Source organism: Falco peregrinus, chromosome 6, assembly GCF_023634155.1.
Source record: "Falco peregrinus isolate bFalPer1 chromosome 6, bFalPer1.pri, whole genome shotgun sequence".
NCBI classification, from domain to species: domain Eukaryota; kingdom Metazoa; phylum Chordata; class Aves; order Falconiformes; family Falconidae; genus Falco; species Falco peregrinus.
In genome coordinates this window covers 39168723-39191100 of record NC_073726.1, presented here as the reverse complement: position 1 = coordinate 39191100, position 22378 = coordinate 39168723, and the positions used below count along the sequence as shown (strand labels likewise).

The 22378-nt window shown below is 43.0% G+C and overlaps 1 protein-coding gene across 3 annotated transcripts in view; it reads right to left on the bottom strand.

The window, feature by feature from the left end:
• PPM1H (protein phosphatase, Mg2+/Mn2+ dependent 1H) overlaps window positions 1–22378 on the bottom strand; it is a 152077-nt gene that overhangs the window by 20412 nt on the left and 109287 nt on the right. For all 3 annotated transcript variants that reach the window (XM_055807874.1, XM_055807873.1, XM_055807872.1), the window contains exons 6-8: window positions 18299–18417; window positions 5144–5207; window positions 3071–3178 (exon numbers count right to left, since the gene is read on the bottom strand). In XM_055807874.1, coding sequence (XP_055663849.1) covers window positions 3071–3178; window positions 5144–5207; window positions 18299–18417 — 291 coding nt within the window. The remainder of the gene's footprint in view (window positions 1–3070; window positions 3179–5143; window positions 5208–18298; window positions 18418–22378) is intronic.

Below are 22378 nucleotides of genomic sequence, written 5' to 3'. Positions count from 1 at the left end.
CAGGTTCTCAAACGTTTTCTGAGAAATCAAAGTGCTCATGCAAGACCATTTACTGCATTTATTATTATTTTTTTTTAATTCTCTGGTAGACATAACTCTGAAGGACTTCAAGTCACTAAAGTGTGATGTTTGCTTTTTGAAACCACCTTGACTGTCTTTGATCATACTGTACTCCTCTTAAGTATTTGCCTTGCTTGTTCCTTTCAGTGGTGTAATTCCTAAAGATTTCTGCACAAGGCAGATGTGAATCTAAAACAGTCTCCTTTGACATATTTGTGGAGTTGTCAGAAAGATTTTACTAACATCATGGAACGAGAAGAATTCTCCTTCATTACCTCCTTATTTGCTGTGGTGGCTGGTTTCAGGTTCATTGCTGGTGAGGGCCAAATGCTGCTGTCACAGCCACACCTCTCCCCACCAAACGGCTAGGCTGCCATTTGAAGAATTTCAGGATGAAATCCTGCTTTTCAGCTGCAACAAGGTGGCTCTTACCGAGCTTTAAAATGCAGAATTTCCTGCTGAAAGCTTTCAAATGAACTGTTCCATTATGAAAAATAAATATTTAATTCCATGCCAGACAGCCTCAGCCATGGCTTGCCTGCTTTGTGCTACTCCAGTTCATTATAAAAGGCTCAATTCTCTAGAGCTCACCAAACTGCAGAAGTCCTCCAAATCTGGTCTTGTAACAGCTGAGCCACTGAATCCTGATTACATTTGTCAGTCTTGGCTACATGACTTCTCCTCCCATAGCCTGGCACTCTATCAAAGTACCATTTCACACCACCTTCAAATTACTTTCATATGCCTATTTCTGGATGTAGTCTCAGGGATGCTTACCTTCAGCTAAATTTTGGTGGACATGGCATACCACAGCTTTGTCACACTGGAAGTAAAATGTTCTGAAAACACACCACGTTGCCTCCAACTTGGGAAAGGATGCTGTAACTGCAGCACAAACAGAAGCCAAAGGACTTGGATCCTTCCTCTGTCACAACTCACTGTGTACCTTGATTTCCTGTGCCTCCCCCTTTCCAGGTCTGGAAACCACGTGCTTCCATACCTCTATATAAACAATTCCAAAATCCAATGCTGCACAAGGGCCAAATATGACTGCTGCCTGACGTCCCTGCCTTTACTTCCAAGTGCCAAGCTTCCCAGATGGCAGCACAAAGACATTGTTTCTTAATGCTGGTTTCTGTGCAAGGTACACTGTCCACATATGGACAGAACAAGTCAGGGAAAAACACAAGGAGATAAAGCACTGGGGTGCTCTCTAGGAAGAGAAGGAAGAGATGATTAAGAGAAGGAGGTTCAATGGAAAGCAAGTTGGAGCATATGTTACTTCCTAATAAAATTCAGGGCTTTTTTTGCCAGTATGTCTAAATTGAGGTGGCTGGTGCTCTGCCTTTCCTCCTCCTGCCCTCGTACATTTCTGCTGATTTTAGCTGTGAAAGGAAAGTGGAAACAAAGCCAATTTTGCTTCTCTTTTGCGAAGCAGTTAAGAGATCCTGAAACGTGGATAGCATATGAACTGGATGTCATATTCCAGAATTTGAACACGTACAGACACACTCCACACAAATCAGAAAAGCCCATGAGAAGCTTTGGTTTATACACACAGACAAATACTGCAGCAGCAATTGGCAGAGATGATAGTGCTGAGATACTGTGCTGCAGCCATTACATACCCCAGAAACACCGGATCTCAGCATGCCAGAAAGAAAAATAAATAGGTAGAATTGCATCATTTTGCTGGCACTAAACAAATCCTTCATAGTGATGAGGGCAGAGCTGCTGCCTGGGCTGGCTGAGGAGAGCAGGAGCAGGTCCCAAGTGAGCGATACAACACATTCAAAAGGGCAGAGAGGGAAGGTACTGGACTGACAGCAAGGAAACGTGAAGAGGGGCCGTCTGTAGATCTCCCCCTTTTCTTCAGGGCCAGAATCTCCCAGCACTTTTTTTGTTTATATTTTTAAGGTCTCAAAGATGCTCTAAGCAAGGTTAATTTAATAATTTGGTTCCTTCCTAGCAGAATTATGTAATTTGTGTATTTTCATTCTCTTGCACTGCTACAGCAAGCAATAAATTCAAGGTCAAATACTGGGTACGGTTAAAACTCCAGCGAGCCAGCTGTCAGTGTACGGCTCTCAGCATTTGGGCCATGGAAGCAAAACCTCGTCTTTTTGTGCTGTCATCAGATGGTTTGCCCTTGCTTAATATTTTATGAAAAATATGTGTCATCTGTTCCTTGACGTTGGAACAGGAATGCAGTTACAGAGGGGAAAAAAAACCAAAGTGAGGTTTGCATGTTTCTTGTTAGCAAATACATTCAAAATCCCTTTGGCAGGCTTGATATCCTTCACTGCAAGGTCTCTGGTGGTCAAAAACTGGAATTGTTTGTGGCACAGCAAGTAAAAACGATGGAGGCATTTAAAATTACCCCTAACACAAATACTGCATAATCCCCATTATGCCATCATTTCAGAATGCACACTGCCATTTCTGCCATTATCTGGTGTTTGCACAAAACCATCATAAAGAATTAAGAACTGGAGGTCAATGGGCAGACAGATGGAAACATAAAGCACTCTTCCAATCGCTCTTGGCATTTTCCTGCTTAAGAGTTGATCTGGTATCCTCTGTGTAATGCAGGATACTATGCTACCAAGAAAGATAACCCAGTGCTCCCTTCTGGAGAATACAGATTTACATCTGCTTCTGTGAAGGCAGCATGATCTAGGCCTCAAGGGGAGCTGGAGCACATGAAGGTGGGGACAGATGGGTGTCTGTCACACTGAATGGCAAGGCTATGGGATAAATGTAGACCTGGGAGTGAAAAGGCATCAATGCTGTGCCAGGGATGTGGAGGAACCAGAGCCAAGGCACGCAGCTGGGGAACTTATAACATTCCTACTATATGAATGTTACTAACATGCTGCACCTTTGAAGAGCAGCATGTTGCTTGGATTGAACCGCAATCAGAATGGACAGTTTTGGAAGAATAACTAAGTACACTAAACATATTTGTTTTTCTCCCACAAATCAGATAGTTGAACCTTAGCTGTTTTACCTCCGGAGATGAGGACAGGAAAGGTTTGATGTATATATTGGAGTCATGCACTTTCAGGTCATGGTCTCCCAGTCCTCGGGTCACTCCAATTGTTGCCATAACCCGAGCCTGGAAATAAAGAAAAGCAATGGGATTAAATCTTGTTATACACACTGTGTCAATAGGAAAAGACTATTCTGTAACTAAAACAGTTAGGGATGAATTCCCTTTTCTGTCCCAGGAACTCTAGATTTATCGTGGCTAACCAATTTCAAAGATTTTCACACTCACGTCATCTCCATTTCCCTCATTATTCCAAGCTTTGTGTTCATCCACACCCCAGTCTGCATACACCCACCTTAGACTGTGACCATCTGTAAAGGGACTGGGACTATGGAAACCTAACCCAGTCACCTCACTGTTCCATGCCAATCTACAAGAATATTCCTTCAGAAAACAATACTGTTAATAAACAGGTTTTATAAAAAGGATGAGGAGCCTAATTACTCAACTAAAAAACCTGCAGCCTCTTCCTATTAACATATTGCCATATATTCCCTCCACCAAGGAAAAGTGCCAAAGGCACCCTTAAATTGCTGAACACACAAGTGACAGCGACACTGACCGCAGTGCTCTCCTCTGTGGACAGTCAGTCTAGGGCAGGTCCACCACTTCCTTCCCCAAGCACCTACCTCTTCTCCCAAGTAACAAGCAACAGGACAAGAGGAAACGGCCTCAAGTTGCACCAAGGGAGGTTTAGATTAGATATTAGGAAAAAATTCTTCACTGAAAGGGTGGTCAAGCATTGGAACAGGCTGCCCAGGGAAGTGGCGGAATCACCATCCCTGGAAGTGTTTAAAAACCACGTAGATGTGGTGCTTAGGGATGTGGTTTAGTGGTGGACTTGGCAGTCCTGGGTTAATGGTTGCACTTAATGATCTTGAAGGTGTTTTCCAACCTAAATGATTCTATGACCCTATGGCATGAGCCGTCTCCAAAGAGGTGCTGGGCTCTTCTTCATTAATGCTTCTCCAAAGATTGACCAGATAGGCAGCCTCACGGGGAGCCTTGCTCTCTGCTGTCTGCATATCTCTTCCCCCAAACTCTAGTTTAGCTGCAGCTTGTGACCAAGTGAGCCCACAGCATCAATAACACCAAGAAACTGACTCAAAATAATTTCACCTCACTAACGCCTGGCTCCGTAAGGCAAAAAAAGTAAACTGAAAAGATGTGCATGAAACATTTTCCAAATAATTATAAACCTAACCAAATTTAGAGATAAGCTGCAGGACCGAACCTTCAAAACTCAGCCTAATTCTGAAAAGCGTGTATTTTTGCATTAAGATAAGAACCTAATGCAGCAGGGGAGCACTATTTAGAAACACAGCGAGCATACCAATATCGGCAAACTGACACCCCTGCATCCTTATATTGATCCTATTGCTGCATCCAGCTAAGCTTGCTGGGATCAGCACTAATGATCTCACTGTTCTTAATCACAGAGCTGGAAAAGTACACCCAATTGGAACAGTTTGTTTTTCCTTTCAAGAAAAACTATCAGCATTCACACATCAGAAAAATTCAACGGTGAGTTTACATACACAAGCTGAAGAAGATGCAGTTAAGGAGTGTTACACTTCGCAAATCCTGCCCTGATCCCTCCCCTTCCTAAATTAGAGTTTTGCATCTCAGAGCACTATTAAATATCCTTCTACTTTGTTTTCAGCAAACGTGAGGTATTTTGCTATCTTCATCCAGCCTAGTTATATTTACAGTGAAACCAGGAACATTTTAAATCAATTATTTAAGATGGTCTCATTGCAGCCTACTTACAATGAAAGAAAAACAAAAACAAACCGAACAGCAAATGACTATGTTTGCTATAAGAATGCTTTTTAGTAGGTTGAGCTCTCCCTGCCACCCCCCCAGACACGAGACTGATTTATGACAGGACCAAGATATTCTTTCAAGCTGTCAAAACAATAAAATAAAGAGATACTGAGTGGAAAACACTGGACTGCCACAGGCTAAACCAAGTGGTAAACAGCACAGAATTCCTTCTTCCTTTGGTCTGAGGAAAGCAAATGTGCCCACCTTCTTGCCTTCTCCGTATATAAGGGGAAACTTCAAGTCATCTTCCTCAATGGTTTTGTATGCCCTGTGGGGGGAGGACAAACAACATTTATAAAGCTTGCACTCAATTAGTGACCCAGTGCCCTGAAACAAGCAGCTGTGATATAAATAAAAATATTTTTTAAAAAAAAACCCACAACATTATTTTTTCTTTTTCTGTGGAAAGATTTCCCAGAAGAATTACCCATTTCACCAAAAAGAATAGTGGACACAAGGAAATATTTAACATGCCAAGCTGCTCCTATTGCTTGCAAGGAAGAAGAGGTAGACTGGAATGACATCCTAATCAGGTAAGGTATCGTTGGCTATGGCAGCAGGTATACAGTAATACAGCGTCACAAAACCCCCCTGAACCAAACAAAAAGCCTCCCAAACCCATCAAGAAGCTAACCAATGACTAGACGCACTCTGCTAATATGAAATGGTGAGCAATGACAAAATATGTACACAGTCAAAGTGTGAAACAGTGCTCTGATCCTGTTCTCACCTTTCAGGACCACTTAAACTAAGAGAAGCATCATGTGCTGAAGAGTCTTAGAAAGATATTTAGTGATCATTTGACCTTGACTGGAACACTCAAGGTTGTCAGAGATTTCACATTTCACAGCAGCTTTCCCATGGCCAAGGAAGTAAATGCTCATGCTCTGATGCTGTTTAGCACATGCCTGCGTACTCCACCTTCTATGCATCCAGCTGTTGATACTGATGAGGTGAGAAGGTGAGCAATTTTGCCAGTGAGAAATAAAATAAATAAATAAATAGATTGCTGTCATTATTATAAGCTGTAGAGTCCCACAGTTTGTGTAACACATGCTCGAGGTAGGGTGCTGGAAAGCCTCTTTGGTTAAAGTACATTGCCCCAGAAGGTCATGCTTCTCCTCATACCACAAAATTGTCCCCCCTACCCTTTCCCTGCATGTCGCCCTTCCCCCTGGCCCGCCCATGCCCAGAGCCCTTGGGGTAACACCAAAAACATTCCCTGAGCACACGAGTGAGCACTCCCTGCCAAAGTGGAAGGGACAAGCAGGAGGAGGGAAGGCACCGCAGCGGGTCCCCTGCCAGCCACCGCCAAGCTCTGCTGCACAGCTCTCCAGCCATGCTGGCTGCTTGAGCTCTGGCAAGTCACATTTGATCAGGTTTAAGCAATGTTATGGCTGTGACACAAACCAGCAGGAAATTAAAAATTAAAGGTTGAAATCCTATATTGTAATCGAACTGTCCCCTGCTTCGCCAAAATATGGCATAGACCTTGGATCAATAAGTGGTGCTGTATTACACAGCTACACATGCTGCATCTCCCAGGCAAGCCTCAGACTTAAAAGAGTGACATAGACATTTAAGCCCCACCTTCACATGTCCCAGTAATCACAGGTAGGGTCCATATTAGGGTTTTGGAGTAAGGGGAGGGGGAAGAAAAAAGGAAAAGCAACCAAAATGCATAGAAGGAACATCTGTGGAGGACTCTGCTCGCATACTACAAAACATTACTAGTGTGAAATCCCAAACAGAACCAGGTGAGGTTTGCAAAACAGGTGGGTGCTTCATAGGAGACCACACAGTCAAGAACATCTTGGGTATATAACCATGATACTTGGGCATCTTTTAAGAAACAATACAGTGAAGGCATTTACATGGCATTTTGTACTGGGGAGGGCAAATGGATTAGCTCTTAAATCGAGCAAAAAAAGCACAAATCACTACAAGTAGCCAGCATGACAATACTTCCCTGATGTTGAAATCCTGGAATAGCATTTTATTGGGAAGGATGAGTCAGTCATGGACTCTGCTCTCATTCCTTCCTCTATTTCCAGCAGGGAATAGCTAACGTCTCTGCCTCGCAACTTGGACATCCTGGTTTGAAGGTGGAGGAAGAATTTTACCACCCCTGACTGCTCATGAACATGTCCCAAAGCTTTCAGCTGGACCTATAGTGCTGGGAGCCCTAGCAAAACCTCCTTGAGGAGGAGTCTGAACTTTTTTCTATTCCCTGCATAGAGCCAGCTGTACTCTGACACCAAGAAAAAGGGTATCAGCCGAGTCCATGCTGAGCATCAGAGTCAAATGACTAATCAAACCACAAGCCTGACATGACAACCACTCCTACTGGATTTTCAAGTTGTTGTACATATTTGTAACAAATAGCAAACAAGACTAAGTTGATGTGACTCAAATATTTGCAATCCACTTTTTAAAGGAAAACCCAAACCCATTCTTTACCCATAAATGATATTATCTGCAAGATAACTACAAATACTTAAGACTAAAGCCCTCACTTTACACTGTCCTGTAGGTAGCCAAGAACCGGGACCAAGTTTTCCCCTCTCTCCCATCCTCCCTTATATTCTCCTGCCTAGCACCTCACACTGACTACGCTTTTGGAAGAAAGAAAAAAGAAGGGGTGAAAAAGCCATCATTCAGGCCTGAGTCCTTGAAAGTAATAGTCCCCACTGACGAATCCAGCATCTTCTATGGAACCACTATAAAGCCCATCGTCCCTGTGGCCTTCAACTGTGACACAATGGTGTAAGGACGCTGGAAGAGGCTGCATTGCAAGGGCTGAAGCTAACTGGTTTCATCAGCAGATTAGGAAGGGCAGCTGGCTAGCCTGCAACCTCCTGAAGCAATGTGACTAAGTGAGGGAGGCCCAGAGGGCTACAGTGATTGGTTTTGCGGCTTCTCACAGCAAACGACCTCCTGGGCTCAGAACTTGGGTGTCAGAACTCATCTCAAACGTGCTTTTTCTGTTGATGTTGCTATTGCCTGAAAAATTATCAGCGCTTGAAAAACAATGCTCAGAACTGCAACCGCAGCAGTGGAGCTGGCACAGACACACTGAAAAGCAACCCGAGACACTCTAGAGAAGTACCTATGTCCTGCATTACTAGTAAAACAGAATTAATAATATATGAGCATGTGGTTTGCTGCAAGAGAAGGATGAAGGACAGCTTTTCAGCTAGCAGCTCAGCAACTGCACGGGGGAGAAGGATGGAAGCTATGAAGTTCATTTTGATTTATACCCTGTGAAACCTCCTGTACTTTGTACATGTGTTTATTTCACACAGGCTACAACCTTCTGGACTATTTCACTTGATTTTATGTAACAAAGTTACACTTATACCTTCCTGTGCTGTTTAGAGTGTGCTGCATATAAACATATAATATGGCAGTAGGTATATCAAACAGAGACTTAGAACCTGAAGGGGTTGTTCAGCTTTTTTAGTGCCCACATGGCCTTATTCAGCCATCTCTGTAATTCAGCCTAGCTCACTGTTTTAACATACAGAGACACAGGGTTGCAACTCTCCACTCTTCCCATCTTCCTTGTCCACATCCCAAGAGGTCTCAGTGGCTGCCACAGCATGACAAGGCAGCTTATAAAGACAAGGCTATGCTATTGCTTGCTGCTTTGAATAAGCCTAAATCCCGTCAAGTGCTTCTGCCACATAAACCTCTATTTTTTCCAAATGGAAAAATGGGGGGCAGAGGGGGGAGTCGAGAAGGCGAGCTTGTGCTCAGCTAGACCTAGCCGTGTTTTTTTCAGTTAACTTTGTTTCTTCTTGTAATTTCAAAAGAATTATGAAATGTTACTGCTGTCCAAAAATACTGAACTATGGCTTGACATACGTACCACCCACAAAGTTACATTTGGACTCAGGATCAACATTTTGGAAAACCGGGCCAAATCGCACCGGGAGCCAAAGCAGACGTCAGGATGAAAAAACTAGGGCTGACACAACGTTACTCATATGCTCACTGGAATCTGCTCTAAATACATGACAAAAAATCACCAGAAGCTGCTAAATGCACAAGACAATCTACAGAAGAAGTTTCCCAGAGTGCTGAGGTCATAAGCAGTGTTTTAGGCACTCTTTAACTAAAAGATTATCAACGTTACCTGTATATTACTGGGTCAGAACTTGAAAAAACGGTCAGTTCCCAAATACCAATTTCAGAGCCAAAATCCTAGATAATCTCTTACATGTGTTATGCATTCTCCTGCCATACTATTTGTTCCTAAAATTGGCTTTCTGAAAGCTCACACAAATTCACACCAGAGTAGAAGCTGATGATGACTAAAACCAAAATCCACATTATATTTTCTTTTACAGCAAACTATGTAAGGTTACTGGTCATAAGAAGCGTTGTGTTGGCATCCCCAGGCACAACAGATGGTGGCAAAAACACAATCTACCCTGACCTGAAAGGCTCAGTCCTGAGCACGACAGGGGAATCCAGACTCCGTGCTCTGCTTTGCCACAGCACTTGGCTTGAGCAAGTTTGTCCGTATTTCGCATCTCTGGTAGCGACACCTGACAGTAAACTGAGAATTAAAACTAAGGAAGAGCTGGGGAAAAAAAAAAAATCATCAAAAGGCTTTAGCTTGAAGCACAGAATAAACCCACCTGTGGTAAAGCAAGCAAGAAAAAGCACTGTGGCATCAGATGTGTCCCAGTTCATGCCGAGTATGAGGGTGAAGGCTCTCCTTTAAGACAGGTCTGTGGATTCAGTGTAATTCTAGCACTGCTTTGCTACCACTCTGTAAAAAATAACAAACCCAGAACTATCCCCAAACACCCTCTACCTGCTCAAGAAAACCCCACAACAAAACTACCCCAGCTAACCAACCTCCCTTCCCTCCATCTCAACCTTCATTGGTCATACCAATAGAAAACAAGATTTTAATCTTTGAGCAACACAAAACTTGAAAGAAATTAATTTCCTCTCACCCCCACCCCCACGAGGAATCAGTGGATTGGAGCTTACCCTTTGGATAACAAGAGCTTAAATCACCAATCCAAAAGGAACTGTTTATCTGTACTGTCTATTGAACTACAGGTGTCAAACAGTGTAAAGGCATGCTTACTACCAAGAAGAAAAGATGCGTAGTGCAGGTTAGGCACAGAACAACTGAAAATTATGCAATTTATGTCTCAATCCAACCATAATTTTTAAAAAATGTCCTCAAACATACGTGCTTCTGCAGAGTCAGGATCTCTAAATCCAGACAGCACTGCCTGATACTAAGTACCCTCTAGGTAGGTAAGCTTTAATGTTCCAGTGCCTCAGTATCTTTCCCCTATTACTCATCTGACATATAGTTTATAGAGACAAAACTACAATAAACAAAGATAACAAAAGCACACAAGCTATAGTAATGTTTGTTAAAAGATGATGGCAAACCCAAATCAATTAAAAACAACACATATGCACAAAACAGTTTTTAGGGGCAAGATCTACTCTAAACCAAGATACTCCCAGAGGGTTTATTTCAGTAAAAAGGAAAACATACAGGTTTTAAACCATGTATTTTCCCCAGAAAATTCAGAGACCCTTTCTTTTGAACCTGAAACTGTAAAATGCCTCATCTTGTAAATCCCCCCTGGCTTGGTCAGACCAGACTGGTACATGAGCTCTGGACCTCCAGGGAGCCTTCACTGTTGTGTACAGTCATAAGACAGAGCTGTGACTTTGGAGAGGATGTATCCCCCGGCACCATGTACTTCTGCGGAAATAATTCCTAAGGAAAACAAACGCTACCCATCTTGGACAGCCCATTTTAAAGATTCAAGCACCAGCATCTTCTCTCAGGTACTTCCTGGAATGTGACTGATGTTTTTAGTCCGTTCACCTCTAACGGAGTGTTAGAAGAAAGTGGTGGAGGGGAAGTCAGGGAGAGGGTGGCCAAGGATCTAGAAGCGTCCTTGCCCCCCAAAAAAACAATCAGGGAAATAAAATAATCAACCGAGTGTGTTTATAAACACTCTCCCTTGCTGCTTTTGTGCTGAGGAAGCTAGGAGGGACAGAGCAAGCATACTGTGAGCGTTTTCATTCACTGCATGTGACCAGTTGAGCTTCCACTACTGAGCGACAGAAACTGTGTGGAGACACTGCAGCTGCAAATCAAGCGGATCCATGTTCTCCAACAGTCTCACCAGGCTAAGTCTTTTTCTCCCCCAGAAAATTTGCTGGTTTGAACACTTCACAATTTACTTCATCTCTTCTACTTTTAAAAGACAAACAGAAAGGTTTGTCAGCAATTTTCTCTGGAGGTAGAGGGGTAAGGGAAGTGGGCTGTTAACACCCTGTGGGCTTAATGTACCGTGATGGACAGAAAAACGACTCGTAAATTCACATTTTGCTGTATTACTTGTTAAAGGATGTGGGGAGGCAGATGGGAGAAAGACTGCATGATAACCTCGCAGTGCCTGCTCCACACTTGCTAGCTGGGATCCTGTGGAAGGAGAGATTCCTGTTAACGAGGAAACATGAAGCAAACTCTGCTGGGAAAGATCACTGTAGCGTAGGATGGGGCACGCAGTGAGACACAGCAGACTGAGACCTCACCATCCCACAGCAGTGCTGGAAACTCCTCCAAGGAGCAAGGGGCCTCCTCTCATCCAGGAACAGAGCCGTAAGTCAGTCCTGGGTGGCAATGGAAAGAAAGGGGATCTCCTAGGGACCCAGCTGCATTCATGTCAAATTTGTACAGCTGGGGAAGCCAGAGAAAGCAGGGGCGTGGGAAGAGACTTCACCTTAATGAGGAAGAGTTGTTTTTGATGGGGTTTTCAGATTTAAGATTACCTCATTTCAGTTAATTTCTTTCTGACAAAACAGACTGGGAGCCTTTTGTTTGCCCTTGCATATGCGGCACCTGATCTTGTGCCAAGGCAAAGCCCAGGCAGAGATGAACAGCCATGCAGGGACAGGCCTTAGACACACTGCTTCCAGAAGGAGATGCTCCTGCAGGATGCAGCTCAGACCAATCCCATTCTTGTCACACTCACTTGGCCCCAGAGAGGCCGTTTACAAAGAGCTTTACCCCAGACTTAAGTTATTCTGTTTTGCTGCAGCACTATTGCTTTCTTGTTTCTACTTTCTCCTGCCCCGAAGACACTGGCTCAGCTCCTGTGGCATGTGTGCACTTGGGGAAAACAGAGCCATTCGTCACTGTCAGGAGACGTGCTGTACACAGCAGGTCAGCTCTCACCTCCCGCTGCTCCTGCAGCGAGGGCTGCAAATCTTGAAAAGATGCATAACATGCACATTGCAAACAGCCATTCATCATCGCAGAGCTGTGCCCCAAACGCCCAGGCACAACCCAGCAAGCTGCTTTGGTTGCGTGTACCGAAAAGGCATGTCCCATCCCTGGCTACTTTGCAATGAGAGACAAGAGCAAAGACACAAAAAGCAAGGCAAGAGGCTGTGGATTACAGCTTCTGCTGCACAAATTATATCCTATCTCTCTCTTCTCCAGAAAGGCCCAGTGCTGCAAAGGTGGCCCATAATCATTAAATTATGAAAATGTAAGTTGCTGGGAGGAAATTAATACCAGGCATGACTGGGGAAAAGGCTGCTTTCTTGTGAAGTAATTATGAAATTAAAATTTGATCTCTCCCTGGCGATTGTACAAAGGATACGGCTGAGGTCTCAAACACAACAATACAGCCAGGATTTCAACAGAAGCAGCACAGAAGGTTTCACTAGACAAAAAAAGCTCAATTAAAAAAGGGGGGGCAGGGGGGAGGGGAGGGAGGAAGGATGACTTTTTGTAAATTACATGAATTTGACTAAAAGGTGCAATCAAGCAGGTTACGGCACAGGGTTTGCCGACTTCCAATTACTTTTTACAAGTTGGAATCAAGCTGTTAGGAAATGCAGCTTATCTGAATAAGACTAATAATGCTAAGCTAATTAGAACCACAGGCATTAGCCAGCAGATAAATTCAGGCTGAAAAGAGGGACACTGTCACTTTAAATACTGCCTTGGGATCCGTGGAAAAGCTAATGAGGAGTGTCAGTTGGGGCTGTTTTATTAGGTGGTTCTCCAGAGAATATAGCCCGAGGTTTCTGTAGCAGGGCTTCTGCGCTTGATTCAATAAATCAATTTATATTAAAGGGGGGTGCAGCGCGGGTGCCTGCTCCATAAAGCATTTCTGTGGCATTGCTCAATCTGCTCAGGCACTCCTCGGGCAGGCTACCTGAACACACTGTCAAAGGACATTGAGCCCAGAAATAAAGAATAAGATAGAAGCCACATTGGCAATATTTGTTGAAATCAGCTTGCGCATTACCAAGCAAAACATGTACGTTGGCTCTCACTGGGGTATTCTGGATGCCCAATAAGTGATTAATGAGAGCCTGGTTTTTGTGAGCCGGAGTCTGAACCGCAGACGGCAAGGCAGGCTGCACAATGAAAGCAAAAGGCATCCATCCCAAACGAAATAAAACGGCTTGAAAAGTGAAGTTGCTTTTTTAATCAGATGCTTAGAGGCTGAAAGACATTCCCTGTTGGAAAGAAAAGGGCAAGCGCAGAGCAGGCTGGCAGCTTTCCAGGCAGTGGACAATATTGACTCTAGAATAAAATGGGTTTTGCTTAGTGCTCGCCCCAGGGCACCAGCCTCCCTGCTTTGGAATAATTCACGTGGGCGGGCGATTCCCCAGCATGGGTTGACCCCTGGGTGGCTATGTGCCACAGCCCCCCCTTGCCAGACACACTGAGCTGGCAAGTGCTCCACTGCCGCTGCAAAGAGGGCAGCTTGCTGCTGCCTTGGGCTTTATCCCGCAATGTGCGGTGGGTACCTCACCAGCTTGGACTGTGTCTGATGGGATGCAGCTCAACTCCATGAACTCCTGGAGAGCAAAGGAAGCCGCCAACAAACCAGGTCAAAACCAGACTCGTTATCTAAGGATCTTTCACCACCCTAAAATCAAGTCAAAAAGCTAAAGCTTTGATCTGGACACAAGCAAAGAACTCCTCTGCTTCCATGTGAGCAGCAGAAAGGCCGCTGTTTGCCTTCCAAGGAGGAACATAAAATTAACTTTGAAACCACCAAAGCTGATGCCAGTGGACAGTGCCTTCTGGATGCCTTTGGTTAAGTGCAGCACTGTATGGCTCCTCCATTCCCAGGGCAGGCTGAGAGGGGAACCCTGGAAGGAGCCACTGAGGAATGCAGTAAGTGAGAAAAACAGGTTTCGGGAAGGTGTCTAGGATATAGTCAGCAAAGTACTTCAAAATTGTTGACACTGGATTCACCCATGAGTAAGGAAAACCTAACCAACCATGTCTTAACTTTTCTTTAAAAGGCAGAGACAGAGAATACTAATTCTGTGCAGTCCTTTAAAGGAACAGTTATCATCAGGCCTGCTTTTTTCCCCCCATATAATTCTACCTCAGGCTACCCACACCCCCTTTTAGCGCTGGCAGTACTTTGCGTAAGTGGCCACCAAGTCTTCCCTGATGCTTCTGTTGCCAGGACTTGCCAAAGCTACCAGAGGTACCCTCTTTCTGATACAAATTTAACCTCTGTAAGCCATGGGCCTGAAAACCCCAGCCCAGAGACTGAGCTGTGAAAGACTGTCAGTAACACAGATGTCTGCCAGTGAATTATGGCTCGCGACAGCTCAGAGGCTTGTTCTGCTGGAGACACAGCTCTTAAGATGCCTTGCCAGCTACAGTACGCATTTTGCAATGATTGCTCAACCACAATGCACATGGGGCAAGGGTGCAGAAGGGGCAGCTCATGGTCAGCTCCCTCCTAAGTGGGATTTATTTTAGATACATTTAATACAGTGGATTTCTTATCCCAACTGCCACTGCAGAGAAAGGGTGGGAGAGCTGGAGGGAGAAGGGAAAGGCTGGTCTCAAAGCAGTTACACGCAGCCTGGACTAGTGATGTGGTACACATTGCTGGATCGGCAGTTGTCCTAATGCTGTGGGGAAACTTGGCAGTTCTGCTACCACTGTGGGCTGTTGAGACGTGGAAACTTCACATAAAAAAAAAAAGGAAAGAAAAAGCAAAAAGGAAAAAAAAGGCCAAATGCATTATGACAGACCCAAAGACAATAACCTTTTGTAATCCAAACAAGCTGGGCAAGCTGAGCCATTGTTGAGAATCTGAAAAGCTCCAGAGCACAGGAGAAGGGTAAAAATGAAGAAAAAAAATTATCATACAGCTTCTAATGGAAAACACAGGAAGTGTCCTGAATTTTAAAATAAAACAGCTTTTTTTCCTGAGGAAACATCGGATCAGAGAGATTTTGAGTTTTATGCCCTCTCACTAAAGGATTCTGTAATTAAGTGTAAGAGTGGCTGTTACATCACCTGCACCTCTCTACATGCATGTGCAAATGTCAACATACAGTGAAGTCACTGACCAAAAAAAAGGTTCAAACAATTGATCTTCTGTGTTGTAAGTGATAAAAGTTTGGCAGTGTTTTAGCATATCAGGCTCTGGCTGGTCAAAGCTCTACCTGACATTTTCTGGAGAAGGAATTTATATGCTAATCTGTTCCTTATACCAGATATTGTCCTTAGAAACAAATGCAGAATCGGCACGTCCTTGGCCACTGTGTCCTGATGCATCAGTTAAATCTAGGAATTAGAAAGAGAAGAAAACAGAAGCAAAATGCTTGAAGTGGAAAACAACCACTGTGAAACACCAGCCACCTCAAACCATCATCCCCGATGGTCCACCAAGCTGGAAATCTAATGTCTTGTCCACAATCTCAACCATTAAAACTGACCCAGACTTTTGGACAAAGAGAAACAGATTGCTTCTTCTCTGCTTAGGAGATCACTGCACACAATTCGATGGAAAACAAGACTCCCTTAAGCAAACACCCTGCAAAAAGAAATGGATCCTTATTTAGAAAAGCTCTAATTTAGGTAAATGTATGGCGTTACAGCAATTCCCTCACCATCTTACTGTCCTGAGGCAAACAAAGAGGTAACTAGCTGTGGGATACAGAGCAGCTAAAAAATTCTGATTCTTTTATTCAGGACAAAAACGTATCCCCCATTTTCCACTTCCAGCCAGAAGTCAAAAGAAACAGCAGGGAGAGGTAGCCTCACCACAGTCTCTACATATTTTTGCTTGCCACATGTTACCTCTTTCTGGGACAACACTGAAGTGAATCCAAATTTGAGCTTTCAAGTCACAGTTTAAATTTTTATTCTGGAATAACTGCTTACAGCTAGGTGTATTTGTGCTAAACCAATGGTAATTTTTGCATTCACCATATCAGAATCTGTAACTGGATCAACATGTGTCCTACACTTCAGGAAATTCAGAAGAATCAACAGGAAAATCAGCTCTCTTCTCCCTCCTGCCTTATGCTAGAGTTAACGGAGTTCACACACCAGTACTGAAAAATAACACATTGAATCAAATCTGCCATCCATTTAGACTTATCCAAGATCTTCTATCTTACTCATTATTTTACATATAAAACTTGCATTCTTTCTAATTCATCTTTCTTCTAATGCCAAACAGTATTAGCTATGCAATAACCATTTCAAATAAGGTGAAGTGTTATGCACAGATTCACAAACAAGGTACAAACTGATACAGAGAACTACCTCTCCATTTAATTTTTAACAATTCCAACCCTGCATGGATCCCAATATCCCACTGTGATATGTGACCGTGACTGGAAAAAATCACAGTAAGCAGACTTCCACTGAGCTTTTTGACATGGCTCTCAAGTTCATTTGGAACCTCTAGAGTGCACAAATAGTTATTTTTCCCCCTTCATGATTTACTTGGTATTTATAAACAACAAATTTGATAAGTGTGATGCCCATTCATGTAAACCACTTAATTCTTTTCAGTTCCTCATGGTCCTTCTTGTTTATTCGGAAAAAAGCTGCAGCATCACCTGCCAATGCTGCAACTTCAGCCATCCTAACCTCGTTTCTTTTCCAGACCACTAACCAACCAGGGAAACACAGAACAACTCCCCTGAACCTGGAGAAACCCTTTTTGCCTTCCAACCATCATGAAAGAAATCTGATCTTACCCTCTCAGAAAGTTCTTGGCCCATGATACTTCCATAGCTCTCCCCCAGATTAGAAGGCTCTTTTTGTTGTCATTTTCTTTCTCCCCCACCCCCTGAGCATCTCACATCTTGGAAAAGAGCTTCTGAAAGTCTACGTGATGCCATTCTTCACTGATGCTTTCAGAGTCATCTGGGAGTTTCAGTAAGAAAACTCCCTTTGCAGAAACTGGGAGAGTGTCTCATAATCTTCCAAACGTTTTGCCATTAAGTCCTCAGTTGATCCAATGTTTTCATTCTGTTCCTATGCTTTTGCTCATGCCTATAGCCTTTTTAAAATGTGAAGTTGTCATTCTCAGGGTGAGACTGCATATTCTACTAGCAGCTGTTCAAGATAGACAATGACGGTTATACCCAGATTAACATGTTTTGCACAAACACTCCAGATTAATATTAAACTTGGATCTTTTTTCTGCCATTAAGATATCATTATATTTATGGTCTATAAAGTATGGGACAAATCAGAAGCATGTGAGCATCCAAGTCTTCAAACCTAAGAGTTCAGGCTTTTTAACGCCCTCCATTCTTTCCCTTTCTGAAAGGACATTTGCTAAGGATGCTAAAACACAAACAGCATGGAAGTGAAGACCATTTGCATATAAAGGGCTTTTGCCTTTATAGGTCACACAGAGAGCCCACAACAGCAAGGATTAGGGCTTCTCTGAGTGGGAATTACTTGAGAAGCAGCCTCTTGAACAGACACAAAACAATGAAGACATTTAGCCAGAGACAAAAAACTCATCATTCTTTCTGTCTTCACTTCAATTAAGTCAATGCTGTTCATTGAAGTCTTTTCATTTTAGGCTGGCTATGACTTATTCAGGTAGGCCTGTCTCTAAAACTGTTCCTGAAGGGTTACCCAAATCAGGGGTCAGCTGCAGTAGAGTACGGGAGGCAGCTCTTCCTTTCTGCAAGTGTTCCTTGGCATGCAAAGGCATGACAGCCTACTGATCCAGATTCTACAAAAAGCTGCTTCCAAGGTAGGAAAGTTGATAACGTTTCAGGAAGATCCCTGGCATGTCTTCCCCTTGACATGCTTGCTCCGCTTTGAGTGCCTGCACGTTAAAACAAACCTAGATACTGGCTCTGGAGGGAGGTCAACTTATTTAAAACGTTAACTTCTAAAGGAAAGGTACATCTGAAAGAAGGAAATACCTTCCCCTTTAGTATGTAGGCATACACCTTCATGTTTGATGCAGTTTACACTGATCAAAGACACATACAAAGCAGTCGTTGGTTGGCAAGAAGGCTGACCCCATGCTGAGACGGACATGTTCTTACCAGCCAGTCATGTTGAAGTCACGGTAGAGCATCCTCTTTCCAACTTCCTTGCGCTGCACCCTCCGTGGAAACTCTAAATGTGTGAACTCATTTCCCAGCAAGTGGGGCTGCATGTAAGCCTGTGGGCAGAAACCAAGCCACAGATACCACACAAACGTCATAGAACAAGACATCATCTATTTTTAATGAGATAGCATTACCATCCCTTCCTGCTCCCTTCCCACACACATTCCCCCCCCCCCATTTTTAAATAACAGATGATGAGCTCCATTTCAGCAAATGATGTGCACATACACCAGTTCTGACACTGCCCCACTGTCCGGCAGCAGCCTCACAGGGACCAGACCTCTTGCCCCCAGAATCCTTCACTTGTCCCTGCTCCTCAGCATCTGGAATGGCTAAAGTACATCTCATCCACTGACCCTGAAGGAGTCTGCAGGGCTTTGTAAAAAGACCACATCTCCTTTTGCAAGTCAGCAACCTAAGAGAAGGGAACAATCAAAGGATAAAGATATGGAGCAAGCAGGCACTTGCACGAGTGTGTGTGGAGTGAAGCTCAAGCTTTTGCCTCCCAGCTCAGCTATGCCAACAATGAACACAACCTGATATTACTACCACACTTTAATTGTCACTGCCTCAAGAAAAATGGTCCCTTTTACCTGCTCAGTGTGCTGCACCCCATCACACACGACACTGCAAATAAACACGAGCTGCAGAGCAATTTATTTTCTTGTTTTCTAAAAACTACTTCCTCCATGCCGAACAGACTTCAAGAAAAGGAGCAGCAATTTTGTGTCACAACCAGAACTAACGTTTTTCGTGGTGTTAATGTTTGAATGCTGCTGCTGCTGCTGCTGTCTTTTTTGGTGTGCTGCTCTGCAGATGCTGGGAGGCCTCTTTGCCAGAGCCATGCCCAAGGCTCGTATTTTCCGGAGTTGACTGTACTCGAGAGCATCATGAGGCACTTTTTCCACAGCACAAATTTTTGGTTTGAATTTATACACAGTTCACCTGACACAATAGGTTAATCCTAAACATACCGTATGTCTTCTTTCTGAAGTAAACCTCACTCACTTTTCTTTAGTATTTGTATAAATAAGCCTTTCTTGTTCCCTCCCCAAAGCCTCACTGTGAGCAAGCTCTTCTGAAGACACAGATTGGCTAGGGAACTGAAAAAAAGTTACGTTTCTTAACCTTTCTGCAAATAACTCTTTCCTTATCCAGACAGTTAAGGCAATAAAGTCTGTCTTATCTCCAGGAGCAGCTGCCATCAGGGCAAACCAAATGAGCTGGCTTTAGTTTGCGGGTTTGTCATAAATCTAGCACTCATCAAAGGTGAGCGGCAGGAAGCAGTGGAAACCCTTATTGATCTACCTGGCAGCTATCATGCAGATACTTCACAATAAAATATTTCCTGCATTTAAGGGCTGAGCCTGCTCCCACTCAATTTAATAGGAGTTGGATCAGGCTCAGCATATCACAGCACTAACCCTCCATCAGCTTGTCCCTGTTCCGGTCGCCAGACATCCTTCCAGAAAACACCTCGAGCTTGGCTGAAACAGGGCTGAGGGAGATTGCTGTATGTAGCCAACAAGATTGGATTCTACTTTCAAGAGGCAGCTTTCAAGCACACAAGTGTGATCTTGACGTTGTGATCCCTTCCTGGAACAGGAGCTCCATCAAATTCTCTCTTCGTGTACAGTTAATGGAATTACATTTTTTTCCCTTCAGTCTACAGTCAGCCAAGGTCCCCTTCTCCACCCAAATACTGTTTTCAAGGACCCTCTCATTAATCACTGTTCTTCATTACAGAAATGGTTGAGGAGCACTAGTGACTTTTGAGAGGTCTAGCAGTATTAGTCTAGATGATGCTTTTCATACTTCCAGAACTCTGGATTCTTTACCTGAGAGTACACGTAAACTTTTTATTTATTTTCATTCTAGTCACAAAAAAGATGGAACATCCCTAATGATTTATTTGATGCATTGCAACACATTAACAGCAGAGAACTGGAGCTGGAGGTTTTTTGGTATTTTTTTAATTCCTTCTAGTCTATGATATTGTAAATAATGAAGACCATTTGCTTTGAAAGTGCAATTCAGTTCACTTTTAAAAATGCACAACCCCTCTTGATTAAATCATTACAAACCACTTCTAGCCAACGACTACTGTTGCCCGCTCACAAAAAAAGAAGCCTTATTAAAAGCAAAAACCCCCTCATACCTGACATCAAAATGAAGTTATTTAGCCTTTAGATTATGAGATTACTTATTAGGCTGGATCACAGGTCCAGAAGAAAAAAGTTACAAGCTTTTAGCATTTCTCCCCTTGAAAACAAGAATTTCCTTTATTGAAAAGGTAAAGCAATTGGGAGAGACTGCATTTCATAAAGATTTACTCAGATGGAAAGTCTGAGGTCACAAGTGAAATAAGATTAATAAAGCTGGCAGAGTTACTAGTGGACTGCTAATGTTCAAATAAGATTTCTCTTCCGCAGCCAAGCCTCAATGTTTGACTTACAATCCAGGGATCTTAACTCGATTCTAATATTTTTGGCATCAGTGGAACAGAGGGAAAAGCGCAATTTGGAAGCTTCTGGTGCCTGAGAGCTGAATTCTTATGTGAAGAAATGTGGATTTTTGTTAGGGGTTTTTTTTGTGTTTTTTTTTTACCCTTTTTAACAGTTTTTTTTCACACTTCAATGGTATTTCTGCACATAAAACTCAGCTGCAACTTCCAGTTGGGTTTGTCAAGAACTGTTCTCCTTTTACAAGGCAGGGCTCTTCTTCTCCACCCCAATCAAACTGTGCTGGGCAGAAGAACCAGAAAATATATAAAACAATGCTTTGAAAATCTACAGATCTTTCATGTAGATATGCAAGCAGGCACCAGAACTCCCATCAAGTGATCAAACAAGAAACAAAAGCAGTAAGTGAGCTGACTGCCAGAATTTCATCTGTGATGAGGCACCGTATTTTCCATTTTTTCATTTGTTTAGTCCCGATTTGCAAGAACCTTGGATCAGAAACACCATTCAGAGAACTTAAAATTTAATAAAAAGAGTGATTATCAAATACTTCTCTACATCCTTATGAGTTATATTCAGTGTTATTCTGTGTAATGGAACTGGAATATTTTCCATCATTTTTCTTTCAGGAGCTATTGCATTTTTTTGGCTAAAATCTGGCATAGTCTGTACCATGTGTTTTTGGTACTCTGCCATTTAATGGTGTATTTTGTGGCTGGATGTATTACATTCAACATTAGTTGTTTAAAATGGAGTCCACTCAAGGAAATATTAGTCACATTTCTTTCAAAAGGCCATTTACTTCCTGCTGTGTTTCCTGGTGATCAGCAAAGCAAACGTGGAATTAAGATAAACCTGGACTTACATAGGTGGCAGGGAACACCGCATATATGTTACCGTACCTCCACAAGGCCTGCTGATGCCTTTTCCAGCTCCTCCAGTACACGCTCCTCTGGGATATCACTGAAACTAGTGGTTTCACTATATTCTGTGTTATTTTCAGAATTGGTGTTTTCTCCTACGTCATCTCTTACAACTTTATCCTCTAATAATACTGTGCTATTTTCTCCAGTAGGATATTCTACTATATAGGACTACCATTCACAAAGTTTTGCAAAATACTCAGCCATTATCACGTGGACATGTTTAAGCCAAACAGAGATTAAAACTAAGGGAGGTGGTAGAAGGAAAGAGGGAAGTGAGTATCAAATCCAGCTCTGGATTGGCGTCTCATCTTATGAAAGGCCAGATCCTTTCCATAAAACCACGTATCTTTTACCACAGCGTCAAGCAACGTGTCAGATTGCCAAAGCAATCCTATGCTAGGTGATGCAGGGAGCCAAAAACTGTAAAATAATTAAGACTCATCTGACTTGTAATTGAAGCACTGAATGGCCATTTAGAATATCTAGGTTAATTTCCTCTTCAGGTTTGGGTTCCCCAAGCATCCTTCAGCAGATAAGTCAGTATTACTTAGTTCTTACCTGAATAATGAAATAAGAATAGGTCCTCTTTGAACCCATGCCTGTCTGGGCTCATGAACCTCTTTCTG